Consider the following 14,195-nt stretch of genomic DNA (forward strand, 5'->3'; position numbering starts at 1 on the left):
ACTAACATGCTCCAAGTCTTTCATTATACTACTCAGCAGATCCTAAAAGTACTTGCCCTTTTTTTCACGACTGCTCCAAGACTCATTTCTACAATAACAGTTCTGCTGTTATCAACAGAAACTGCTGAATCAACAGAAATCAATGAGCAGACCCTTAACAATGCAAGTCCACATCCAGATAGGGGCCTAAGGATTCATTAGCTGCCAAAAATCAGAAGCAGATTAGAGCTGCTAGTTAATTCTATATAAAAACTCCTCAAATTAAGTAGAATTACTCAGAATACTTCCCTGAAAACAGAAAAGCTCTAGCAAATAGAAATTCTGGAAATAAAGATATTTCAATGGGGAAAAAAAAACCAAATATTTCAAAGGGATTTGAAAAGTAAGCATAAATGTGTCAGATTGTTGTACTTTTTAAAAGCATTTCAATTAATGAATAATACATTTATAAACTGTTTACAGTATACTGGAAGGAGAGGAAGACTAGGTATGAGTACAGTAAAAAGAACCCTTAAAACACTGCCAACCAGACAATGTAACATTTTAGACATATGCCCTGTAACAATATGGTACAGAGCTAGAAAATCAGAATTTCCCAAATCAAGAAAAAATCATTTTCATGAGACAAGTAAAGAACAAATTAGTTTTATTAACCTGAAAAAGAGAGAGTAATTTATTTTTTAAGTCAGTCAACTATCTTAAGTTTTTGTACCTAATCCGTTATGAAACTTACAAATTTAAGACAAATTGCTAGGTCTGTCACAAGTTACTTTCTAATGGTTTTCTTAGACAGTGAGGAGAGAAAATGATATGAATGGATATTAAAAAGCTATAAGCTTATATTTTATAGCTCTCAAAAGAGAACCATCACTATCTAAAACTGTTATCTTTCAAAATAATTTGTTTTGCAAGATGGCCTGAAATACAGAAACTATGATGAAATGAAACTTAGCTAATACCTCCACCACAGCAGTAATGAGTAAACAAATCCCAACTCCAAACACAGCGCCTAAGTGAAAAATAATCATAAAGCCCTTAGTGAGCTCCCAGAACCATAAAATCCCCATGTTTGCATAAACTACTTTTCTAGAAGCAAAAAAGCTCATTTATAGAGTTAAGTTCAGTCAATTTACATTTTCACAGCCATCCCCATAATAATTGAACATATAATTAAAAGGAAGACATTATTTCCCTTATGGGAGGGAAGAGATTCCTGGCTAAAAATAATTCTTTAAAACATCAAAAGCTACTCAAATTCCAAAAGAAATACTCAAACACTGTTCAAGACAATTTGGAAGACTATAGTGCCCTTATGTATCATTCTATCTTGATCTCAATGAGAGGAATCGATAAGACCAAATGACTATACTGCACACTATGGTCTCCTCAATTTCTGATTAAATCCCAGTGTTTCTGGGACAAGCATTTTCAAACAGTCCTGAGTCATAAAATAAACTTTGTCTCAAATCTGTAGCTGTTGGTCACATATACTATGATACTGAGAAATTCTGCCAATATTTTTTCCCAACAACTATAAAGAATTCCTATCCAAATTAAAAGCCCTCAGTCACCCATACATGTGACTATTAACCCTCAAGACTGGCCCTGAAAAAAGATGTCTGGATCTGTAAGATCAACTTGGGTTAGGAGTGACTGAAGCATGCATTCCTTGAAAATCAATTCACTGTGGAACTTACTAATTACACTGGGCAGCCCTGCTTTAAAAGTAGAAAATGCCAAGCTTGAAACCATTTCAAGCAAATGAGCAGCCCATATGAGGGTTTCCTAAAAGCCGAAAATATGAGAAATGGATTTCCTTTACTCACTGGTCTCCATTCCTGCCTATCTGAACAAGTTTTTTTTATAACAACTCATATAAACCTGAAGAATAAGAGTACTATTAGAAATACTAAGCTACATTAACACCCTGCTGAAGATTCAAGTTTTTTAATCATACAGAAATATTAGATATCTAGCTTAAGGTTTAATAAAAAATGCATTATAGTGTTAGAAAACTCTGAATGCTTATGTAAAAATATATACCTTTTTAGGACTAGTTCTAAGTATATTCTTCTGCTTTAGGGTCTTATGTATAATGGCTGAGACAGAAAATACAAGTAACAATTAATACAGAGAAAAACTGAAAAGAAGAGTGCTATGGGCTTGGGGAAAAAAGGTGAAAAAAACATGTAAACTCTGTTAACAGAAATTTCTTACCAAAAGAAAAAAAATACAAATTTCATAATATTTTCATTTTGAGAAGTCTAACCAGAAAGAGGAAAAAATTAAATTGATACTTTCAAGGGGTTCTGCATGCCAAACACAACAAATTTATTCCCATTAGCAGTACTGTGAACTTCCAATAAACAGAAATAAACTTCTCTCCAGAACTTTACCAGTTTAAAACACTCTCGAAAAAAAAAAAAAAAAAACACTCTCTGGTAATATTTCAGTACCAAGGTACACGCTAGGGAAATGCAGGAGAGACAATCTGAGCAAGCTCAACTTTCTAAGAATTAAACCTGTTTTTAAGTTCAACAGAGCTTATAAGACTTCTCTAGTGGTCCAGCAGTTAAGACTCCGAGTTTCCACTGTAGGAGGCATGGCTATCTGGTTGGGGAACTAAGATCCTGTATGCCACACAGTGTAGTCCAAGAAAGGGGGCGGGAGGAAGAGTTTAAAATTCTATAAAAATCTAGAAAATAGCATGTCATTTCCTCAAAAAAAAAAAAAAAACACAGAATTATCATACAATCCAGCAACTCCCCTTCTGGTGATATACTCAAAAGAATTAATAGAAGGGATTCCAAAAGATATTTCTACACCTGTGTTCATAACAGCATTATTCATAATAGCCAAAATGTGGAAGATACCCAAGTGTGTACCAACAGATGAACAGATAAACAATATGTGGTACATACATACATTATTATTCAGCCTTAAAAAGGGATGAAATTCTGACACATTCTACAACATGGATGAACCCTGAAGGTATTAAGTGAAACAAGCTGGTCGGTCACAAAAGGACAAATACTGTATGATTCTACTTATATGAGGTGCCCAGAGTAGTCAAGTTCATGGAGACAATAGGCAGAATGGTGGTTGCCAGGGACTATGAGGAGAAATGGGGAGTCAGTTAACTATGTTTAATGGGTACAGATTTTTCAGTTTTATAATACGAGAAAAGTTCTGGAGATGGATGGTGGTGATGGTTGTACTGTATTATTCTATTCATAAGGTACCTGGAGTTGTTAAATTTATAGAGGAAAAAAAAGCAGAATGGGGTTACCAGGAGCTGAAGAGAGGAGGGAATGGAGAATTATTCTTCAACAGGTACAGAGTTTTAGTTTGGGAAGATGAAAAACTCTAGAGATAGCACTGATTGGTGTTCAGTCACTAAGTCATGTCCACTCTTTGCAATCCCATGGACTACAGAACCCAAGGCTTCCCTGTCCTTCACTATCTCCCAGTTTGCTCAAACTCATGTCCATCGAGTCAGTGATGGACGAACATCTCATCCTCTGCCACCCTCTTCTACTTTTGCCTTCAATCTTTCCCAGCATCAGAGTCTTTTCCAGTGAGTCAGCTCTTCACATTACGTGGGCAAAGTATTGGAGCTTCAGCATCAATCCTTCCAAAGAATATTCAGAACTGATTGCCTTTAGGATTGACTGGCTTGATCTCCTTGCTGTCCAAGCGACTCTTAAGAGTCTCCAGCACCACAATTCAAAAGCATCAATTTTTCGGTGCTCAGCCTTCTTTAGAGTCCAACTCACATCCGTAGGTGACCACAGGAAAAACCATAGCTTTGACTATATGGACCCTTGTCAGCAAAGTGATGTGTCTACTTTTTAATATGCTGTCTAAGTTTGTAGCACTGATTAACTTTCTAATATTTAGCACGTTTTGAAATGTTTGTTTTTATATGATTATATTTAAAATTCTAGTAAAGACAGAGAATGAGATAGTTAGATGGCATCACCGACTCAATGGACATGAGTTTAAGTAAACTGCAGGAGTTGGTGATGGACAGGGAAGCCTGGCGTGCTGCAGTCCATGGGGTCAAAGAGTCGGACACGACTAAGCGACTGAACTGAACTGAAATAAAACTATATTGATCATACTGTGGTGATGGTTGCACAACAACATGAATGTACCTAATACCACTGACCTATATACCTAAAAATAGTTAAAATGGTAAGTTAGAAAATGTAGCAGTAGGACTTCTCTGGTGGTCCAGTGGCTAAGACTCTGTGCTCCCAATACAGAGGGCCTGGGTTCAATCCCTGGTCAGGGAACTAGATTCCACAGGCTGCAATGAAGATCAAAGATCCTAGATCCTGTGTGCTGCAACTAAGACCCAGTGGAGACAAATAGATATCTTTTAGAAAATGTAGTGGCACCCTTATAATTTTATATTCTGTTTCAAACCATCAACTCTGGTCCAAGGCCTGGGAAGATGAGAAATAAACTAATCAAAATACAGATGAATGTCACCAGATAATAGACTATAATGCCCACTGAAATACCATCACAAATCTTCATTCATAAGCTCCAATACAACAAGGACGTGAAATGACTATATTTGCACTGTCCAAAACTTGGAATGTGACAATGCAAATAAGGAATTGATTTTAACTTTATTTAAATTAGCTCAAATTTAAACAGCCACATTAGCCATATGGGTAATGGCAATCATATTAGACAACATAACCAGACTAGTACACTATTATATTCAGTAGAAAGGTCTTTGGTTTTTACCACTTATATCCTCCTGCTTTCCAGCAATGCAAAGCATACAGTATTCCTATATTCACTGAACTAACTGACCCCAGAGAAGTCATACAGGAACATTTTCTATTTTCTAGAAAGTCTGCCTTTCAAAAACAGGTTTAATAGTCACTTGACTGGAAGATGAGAGCAGAAGCATTAAAAGATGTCTAGATTTTCAGGTGAATCAAATCAATGACCGCATTGCTAGGGGAAAAATCAAAGATTCTAGGTTTTAGAACTAAAAAGAATCAAGAAACTCCAAAGAGGAAAATTACTAGGAAGTAAGAAGTTTGAAACTGATACTCCATGACCCATGACCTTCCAGATATATTTAGAAGAAAATTCTCAAGGCTATGTGATAAACCAATGCCAACTTAGTGTATCAAAGCATGATTCACACAATGTAGTAAATCAACTGTATTTCAATAAAAATTTAAAAAAAAAAAAAAGCATGATCCAATTCCAGTTGATTTGTGTCTTTGGATTCTTTTCATCAATCTTTTCAGTTTAGAGTGAACTAGGAAACTTCTGAGATAACCTCTAATCCACAGACTATCTCCATAAAGGTAGTCTCCTTCTTCTAATCTAAATTAAAAATTTAGAACAAATGAGTAGCACAGTTTATTAGCCCTATAAAGAGATGGTCTTTCCTTCCAATACTACACCTTCTACTCATTTTGGTTACTTAGAGGTAAACAAAGGAAACTAAGTATTCAAAATAGTCCACTGTTAAATAGGTTTCCTTTAAAATGTCTCACAATAATTTTCTTTCTTTTAAAACACTCTGAAGATATCAGTGACATCTGCCTATCACATAAAGGAAAACCATGGCTCTAAGTTGTTTCCAAGAATTTTGGTGAAAAAAAGTTACGAGTCATCAAAGTAGATTCTTTCGAAAATGACTATTTTATACAAATCTCAGAGAGAAAAGATGCTAATGTGTAGCATGGGCAGAACCATATCCAAATTACACCTTTATACCAAATCTATTGTCCCTGCTGCTAAGTCACTTCAGTCGTGTCCAACTCTGTGTGACCCCATAGATGGCAGCCCATCAGGCTCCCGTTCCTGGGATTCTCCAGGCAAGAATACTGGAGTGGGCTGCCATTTCCTTCTCCAGTGCATGAAAGTGAAAAGTTTAAGTGAAGTCGCTCAGTCCTGTCTGACTCTTCGAGACCCCATGGACTGTAGCCTACCAGGCTCCTCCGTCCATGGGACTTTCCAGGCAAGAGTACTGGAGTGGGGTGCCATTGCCTTCTCCGTCTATTGTCCCTAGGTTCCACTAAAACTATACTAAATGGCTCTAAGGTTAGTAAAGTATGGGGTTGAGACAAGTAAAGATAATAGTTTTTCAAAACGTCTATTATTCAAAGTGGTTTTGAAACAAACCAGGTAGATTCTATTCCTTACCAATTTAATTTTTTTTTGCTATTTTTTAGGGACTATACAGTTTTGGATGCTACTTTATATGGTATATACTACTACTTTATATGGTATAAAATTTTAGTTACCACATTTTCTGTTTTTAACTAAAGGAGATTTGGGGGGGGGGGGGGGCGGGGCGCACCATGTGACTTATGGGATCTTAACTCCCCAACCAGAGATTGAACCCTGGGACCCTCTGCAGTGAAAGCACAGAGTCCTAACCACTGAACCACAAGGGAATTCTTTATCAATTTCAAAGTGAAAATTAAAACCTTATGATATTACACTAGCATGATTTGTTACTACACTAAAACACTTTTTGTTTAAAATGTCACTTAGTGATCATTTCAAGACAGGATAGTTGTGGCAAAAAGTTCTCCTTTTCTGTACTCAAGTCGTTCAAAGTATAAAATGGGGGTAATAAAAACTTTTCTCATAAAGATTGTTCTTTTAAAAGATTCGAAAGACTGAAAACAGAACATCACAGGAGGCTGAGTAATACTGTTTATTTTCAGTCACCCATGGATATGTTAGAGAAACACAGCAAAAATAAACGAAATTCATAGATAAAGACAAATCTGAGTCATCCAACTGCCACTTTGGAGATGCTACAAGCAGCTATGCGCTCAAGAACATTCTTAAGAACCTGTGTGTGTCAGGCATCTTGATCATTTAATAATCATGGTTTATTCCTTCAACTATGCATATCAGATTATATAAACTGATACATAATATATATAATCTATATTATACACAGTCTACTGGGGCAGACAAAACAAGTTTTCAAAAAGGTAAAAATATGATAAACACAATTAAAGTGCTTTAGGTGTTGGGGCAGGGGCAAAAATGAATTTTAGCAGAAGAGAATCAAAATTAAGACTTTAGACAGAAAGAATTTAAGCTAGGCTTTGAAAAGATGGGTTAATTTCTTCATTTGAAGACAGGACTGGGAAAAAGTAATAGGTAAGCACAAAGGTAAGAAAAAAATCAATCATAAAATCAGACAAAGGTAGCATTTCCCTCCTCCTTCCCCTCAAAAAACCCACCTGCTTTTCTTTGAGATACTACAGCTTTGTGAGTGCTGATGCAAAAAGAACCAGTAAAGAGGGAGTTCGAGGATATAAGCAAGACACAGGATAATCAAAAGATCAAGGTTCCTAAGAATTCAGAAAATAAGATGCAGAGCACTGAGATCGGACAGAAGCAACTGGATACACATGCTCAAGTTCTTCAAATCAGACGTGAAGGGATGGTGGTATACTGGAGAAAGAGGAGAATGACAGTACTTGAAAAATATAATACCTAACAAAGAAAAGGGCCAGTGAAAGGAATAAGGTTTTGATGAAATTCAAGAACGAAGTAAGACTTCTTAACTCAATCAAACTGACTGAAACATCAGTTTGCCTGAGGGTTCCTTCCAAAGTTAGAGTAAAAAGTTTTTTCCCCTCAAAGGTGAGGGAACCCACAAGGACAGAGAATGCACACATGAACAATATTAACAAAACTGTGAAAACTAGAAAGCACACACACACACACACACACACACACACACACACACACACACACACACACACACACACACACACTCAGTTATCTTTGGGACCCCATGGACTGTAGCCCACCAAGCTCCTCTGTCCATTGAATTTTCCAGGCAAGAATACTGGAGTGTGTTGCCATTTCCTACTCCAGGGGATCTTCCTGACCCAGGGATTGAACCTTCGTCTCCTGCATCTCCTGCAACGGCAGGTGGATTCTTTACCACATCACCGGGGAAGCCCCAGAAAGCTAATGGGTGAGTGTTAACCCTCTGAGCAGGTCTGAGAAAGCTGAAATTTGCCTGTGGGCTGGGAGGGAAGAAGGGATAAGCATGGCGGAAGTCAACAGGCAAACTGTAGGAAATCAACCCTAAATATTCATTGGAAGGATTGATGCTAAAGCTCCAATACTGTGGCCACCTGATGTTAAGAGCAGACTCACTGGAAAAGACCCTGACACTGGGAAAGATTGAGGGAAGGAGGAGAAGGGGGCAACAGAGGATGAGATGGTTGGATGGCATCACTGACTCAATGGACATGAGTTTGAGCAAACTTCAGGAGATAGTGAAGGACAGGAAGGCCCGGCATGCTGCAGTCCAAGGGGGTCACAAAGAGTCTGACATGACTGAGTGACTGAGCAACAACAATAAAGGGGGCAAACTAACTCATTTGCAAAATCCCAGAAAAACTCAAGAATCGCAAGTACTGAGGTACGTCTGAAGACAGAAACAGAAAACAGAACAAATGGAACAGAAAACAAAGGAATGGGTTCAAAAACCTTTGTCAGCAGTTTAGTTTCCTAGATTTTCTCCCTGACTCTTGAGGGACCAGGATACTATAACTATCCTCTCACCATCGCATAAGACTCAAGGTTTACTTTGGAGAGACTATAGTAGAACTCTGGACTTTTGGACAATAGGCTCACCTATGGATGGGAGTATCATATTGAAAACAGATTAAATAAAGTCTATATGGTTGGTGGTGAGATCCATCCTCCAGCTCATTCTCCCACATGCCACCAGCAGCCTAGTTTATAGCTCCCCAACCCCACCCAGGAGAAGACTAGAGAACTCTCAGAGTAAAAAAAGTGGTCCAAGAAAAAAGACCAACAAAGACCATGAGAAAGAAGAGATGAAGGTTCCCTTTTCAATTATCTGTCAAATGAGGAAGTAATCGAAAAAAAGATCATGGGATCCAGGATTCAGTGCATCCAATACAAGAGAACGGAATTCTCTTAAGATGGTGAGATCCCAGGACGATAATTATGCAACAGACCTGGAGAGCAACCAGATCAGATTGAAGCAGGAAGATAGAGGGCTCTCAGGAAAGGTTTTCTTCCAACAATAATGGAAACAGATTACCAGTGTGAACATACTAAGAGGATATTTATACCTACTAACAGAGTTTGGGATGGATTACTGTAGATACACAGAAAATAAAGCAAATGGTAAAAAAAGAAAAAAATTATCACAAAAGTTGCACAAAAAAGAAATTATCATGGTATATATGTTTCATGATTCACAATGGGTAATGATATGACCAAAAATGTGGTATACCTATGTTAGAGTAATGGGGTATGAAGAAGTGAAAGGAGCCTAAATCCTCATCTTTCATAAGAGAAAGTCTATATAAGACTGCTGTCTTTTTATCCAAAATCTTGTAAAACTATTTCCATTTTATAACTTTTAGAAAATTTTTGAAGTCTGGTTTAAAACTATTTTAACAATAATAACGCTTGTTATTAAGCTAACAACAGTTAATAACCTTAGTTTTTATAAAAATTAAAATTATGTAAGACTTCAAAAAACCAAAAGGTATTATATCACATTATTTGAGATTCTTGAGTCAGCAAAATAGAAGAATTTCAGTGGGTAATGTGATTAGAGCTCAACGCGTGAGTCAGTGATTTGGAGGGTTGGTGATTTTTTTTTAGCAATGACAAGATCCAAGATGTGACTATGTGACCAGGTGACTGAGAAAAAGAAGTAAGGGAAATAAGAAGCCAATGTGTTAGCTGAATTGTCAATCCAGACGCTAAAGATGACTAAAAATGATGATGTGTGACTGTGCTATTTTCCAGGTCCACTTTTCCACTCTTCACTACCATGTTTTCTGCCTCAGTATGCTTGACCTCTATGGAAAAGATCAACAGGTTCCTGAGTCTCCTAGCTCAGGGCTGGGTTTGCCCAATGGGGTATCCCAAGAGGAAGTCAGGAGAATAAGGTGTAGATATTTATTCCTCCAACTTCCTCCCTGCAAAATCACCTCATGATGGCTAGGGCCCTTCAAATGAAAACTACCATTCCTCTCAAGGCAGTCAACTCCATACTCCTCTTGAGAGCTCAAGAAGTAACCACTCCCTATCTTATTTCTTATGGCTTAGGGCTATTAACTGTTTGGCTCTAGGTTTCTACACTTTAATGGCACATTATATCTGTATCTTTATAAATAGTACCTTTATAAAACAAACCCTTCTCAAATTAACCTATTTCAAGTGTGCATCCGTTTCTCTTGGGACCTGACTGACTGTAAACAGTGATAATGATGATAATGGTGAAGATGCAGGGCTGTAATAAGAGACTCAGTTCAGTTCAGTCGCTCAGTTGTGTTCAACTCTTTGCAACCCCATGAAACGCAGCATGCCAGGCCTCCCTGTCCATCACCAACTCCCAGAGCCTACCCAAACTCATATCCATAGTCGGTGATGCCATCCAACCATCTTGTCCCATTGTCCTCTTCTCCTCCCACCTTCAATCTTTTCCAACATCAGGGTCTTTTCCAATGAGTCAGCTTTTCACATCAAGTGGCCAAAATATTGGGAGTTTCAGCTTCAGTCCTTCCAATGAACACTCAGGACTGATCTCCTTTAGGATGGACTGGTTGGATCTCCTTGCAGTCCAAGGGACTCTCAAGAGTCTTCTCCAACACCACAGTTCAAAAGCATCAATTCTTCAGCACTCGGCTTTCTTTATAGTCCAACTCTCACATCCATACATGACTACTGGAAAAACCATAGCCTTGACTAGACGGCCTTTGTTGGCAAAGTAAGGTCTCTGCTTTTTAATATGCTATCTAGGTTGGTCATAACTTTCCTTCTGAGGAGAAAGCATCTTTTAACTTCATGGCTGCAGTCGCCATCTGCAGTGATTTTGGAGCTCAAAAAAACAAAGTCAGCCACTGTTTCCCCATCTATTTGCCATGAAGGGATGGGACTGGATGCCATGATCTTAGTTTTCTGAATGTTGAGCTTTAAGCCAACTTTCTTCTCTCCTCTTTCATGTTCATCAAGAGGCTCTTTAGTTTTTCTTCGCTTTCTGCCATAAGGGTGGTGTCATCTGCATATCTGAGGTTATTGATATTTCCCAGATCACAAAAACTAACTAAACACTAAGACCCCTGGTGGCTTCTTCAGTGGTAAAGAATCTGCCTGCCAATACAGGAGAAGCAGGCCCAATCCCTGAGTCTGGAAGAGCCTCTGGAGAAGAAAACAGAAACTCACTCCAGTATTCTTCTTGCCTGGGAAATCCCATGGACAGAGAAGCCTGGCGGGCTACAGTCCTTGAGGTAGCAAGAGTCCAATTCAACTTAGCAACTAAATAACGACAAATAAGACCATATAAAAATGATTTTCTTATGTAGCCTACAGTGAGTCTTAATTCCTTTCTCCTCTCATGTGGTCATCCAGGACTTGAGTTTCCGATTTTTTTTTTTAAGTGTAATATTCAAAGTCGAGGTAGCAAATTTTAAAATACTTATTATGCACTTACAGCCAAGGAGCCCTCAAAAGGGCAGAGCATCTTTAAGTACTAGGTATGAGTTTTAAAAAAAAAAAAATGGGAAGGGAGGGGGCAAATTTTATAATATGCTTAGGTGTATGAAATGCAAAAATAAGAAAGGTAAAGTCAACAAGATCACCAAGTATACATACCCACACAAAATTAAAGCAAAGCAAGGGTAAGTAGGAAAATTAGGGGAGGAAGCATAATGCACGTGATTCAAACGCACAAAATACAACGTATATGAAGTGAAGTCGCTCAGTCGTGTCCGACTCTTTGCGACCCCATGGACTGTAGCCTATCAGGATCCTCAGTCCATGGGATTTTCCAGGCAAGAATACTGGAGTGGGTTGCCATTTCCTTCTCCAGGGGATCTTCCCGACCCAGGGATCGAACCCGGGTCTCCCTCATTGTAGGCAGATGCTTTACCGTCTGAGCTACCAGGGAAGCCCGATCTGCTATTAAAAACAAATAAATATTTGAATATTAAAAGACAGGCTCCCAATAAATTAATCCCCTCATTGAACGCAGACACAATTATCTGTAATAATCAAGGCAGCTTTGATATCTATATCTTATAGAGAAGATCAAAGTCAGGAGAAAGATAAGATTAGAGAACTGCAAAGATTTTCTGAAACCAGAATTGATTTCTTTTTTATGTTGCACTCCAAAACACAAGAAAAAACTCACGAGGATAAGGATCGAGAAACCTGAGAAGCTACGAGAATACAATACTCAAACTAGAGTGAAAAGCACCAAAGAACAGTTAAGATGTAAGCTACGACTGGAAAGGAATTACCAGACATAACACCTAGACACCGAAGAGAGACGGATAAAGCATCCTTAGAAGATAAAGACCGGGATTGGATTTGGTTGAAGAAAGACAAAACGGAAAAGCAAAGCCTAAGAAACAAGTAGCAGCAAGTGTAAAACTTAAGAGGAACAGATCGAAGCCACAAGCAAGAAGTATAGGACTTACAAATCACATTCTACGGGGAGGGGAAAGGGCCACTTCGCGACCGACCAGTGCAACTAGTTTCCGAAAAGCGGCGGCGATGTAGGTTCGCAGCCCCACCCCGCGGGAGCAGCTCCTCCCCAAGGAAGACCTCACGAGGCCAACCGCTGGACTCCAGCTCGAGCCTAGGTCCTATCCAGCCCTTGCCCCGAGGCGCAGAACGGCCTCTCCCGGCCCCTCACCGAACGCTGCAGCTCCCCAAGCCAAAACGAGGCGCGCTCCTTTCCGCTGGGATCTGGGTCGTGGTACAGCGCCTGCACTGCCTGGTACACGAGCTGCAGTGTCGGCTTTGCTCCTTCCATGGTGGTAGAGGTGGCGGCGGCAGCGACGGCTCTGGCTCTTCTCCCGAGGCTCCTCCGGTTGCTCCGCCCTCGCGCTTCCTCACTGTGTCGACCACGGCCGCTCCCTGACTGGCGCCATCTCCTCTTTGGCCGTTACCAGGGCAGATGGGTTCCTCGTGGAAGTTACCCCCTCGGAAACACAGGTTAGATTGTATTCAAGTTCCTGGTCGTTTTTCCGATCTTCCCACAAGACTCCACACTTCTGAATCCAGACGCCGGTGCTAGATTCCTGACCTGCTGACTTGCCCTCCGGAGGCTGTCCCGGCAAGACAGAGACCATGCAGCGTACCTCAGCAGCCTGTACCCGGACCGGAAGCGGCTGCACCAAAACCTTTGGCACACTTCCGTCTGGTGCGTTGTAAACGGCCTCCGTGCCGGCACGCCTCCTCTTTTGTCTCCGCCCCCTCCCGGAAGTGACCCTACAGGGACAGGAGCCGGTAAGAAGTGGATCTCGGCATTTCTTGCCTGGGTCTGGAGCTCTGCGACCCTCGTGGCTGGCACACCTGTGCAGCTTTCCTCTCGTTGGCAATGGATCCGAGGTCTTCCCTCCCCCTTCCGACTTCTTCAGCCCTTCCCAGAGAATCTTTTAGGACCCCCGTGGACAAGTCAATTCAACTGTGGCCTGACACTGAGTACTGGAAAGCCAAAGATGACTTAAGACAGCATTTGTATCCTGACTCTAATGGAGGAGACAGACATACAATCAAGTAACTAGCGTACAAACCTGGGAAATGTGCCATGTTGAAAAAAATAGAAAATGCCTAGAACCCTCTTTCCGCGAAATTCTTACACCCAAAAGGGTGTAATTCTATTGCTCAGGACACTGACTCCCGAGTATTTGCACAAACACACTGAATTCTGGTTTTGTGTATGCCTTTCATTCTGAATCAAACATCAGTTCTACAACAATTATCAATACACAAACGAATATAGAAATCTTGGAATCCGTACTAGGGAGAAAATTTCCAAACATGGCTATGTCTCCTTTGCAATAATAAATAACTGCTACCATTTGATAAATGCTTACAATGTATGAAGCACTGTAGTTACAAGGTCTTATTTAATCCTTTTGACAGTTAATAGAAACTAAATCCCCGTTTTAAAGAATAAGAACTAGGTAATGTAATCTGCCCAAGGTTACAAATTTCTTGAATGAAAATAAGGATTTGATCCAAATCAATTTGGCTCCAGAGCCTGTTAAAGAATGCCATCTCTAACAGTCTGTGTACTAGTTTCTTTCTGAATTGTTATTGCCAAAAGATTATAACTACCAAGGTCGCAATGAAAACAGGTACTGTACTCTATATAATTTCTGACAAAAGGAAAGAAA

The 14,195-nt window shown here is 39.6% G+C and overlaps 1 protein-coding gene across 2 annotated transcripts in view; it reads right to left on the reverse strand.

The window, feature by feature from the left end:
* Positions 1 to 13,187, reverse strand: part of TNPO3 (transportin 3) — a 74,567-nt gene extending 61,380 nt beyond the window's left edge. For both annotated transcript variants that reach the window (XM_061165753.1, XM_061165755.1), the window contains exon 1: positions 12,707 to 13,187. In XM_061165753.1, the coding sequence (XP_061021736.1) occupies positions 12,707 to 12,826 (120 nt within the window). In that variant the 5' untranslated portion in view covers positions 12,827 to 13,187. The remainder of the gene's footprint in view (positions 1 to 12,706) is intronic.
* Positions 13,188 to 14,195: the final 1,008 nt, after the last annotated feature.

The sequence above is a fragment of the Dama dama genome, chromosome 18 (assembly GCF_033118175.1).
Source record: "Dama dama isolate Ldn47 chromosome 18, ASM3311817v1, whole genome shotgun sequence".
NCBI lineage: Eukaryota > Metazoa > Chordata > Mammalia > Artiodactyla > Cervidae > Dama > Dama dama.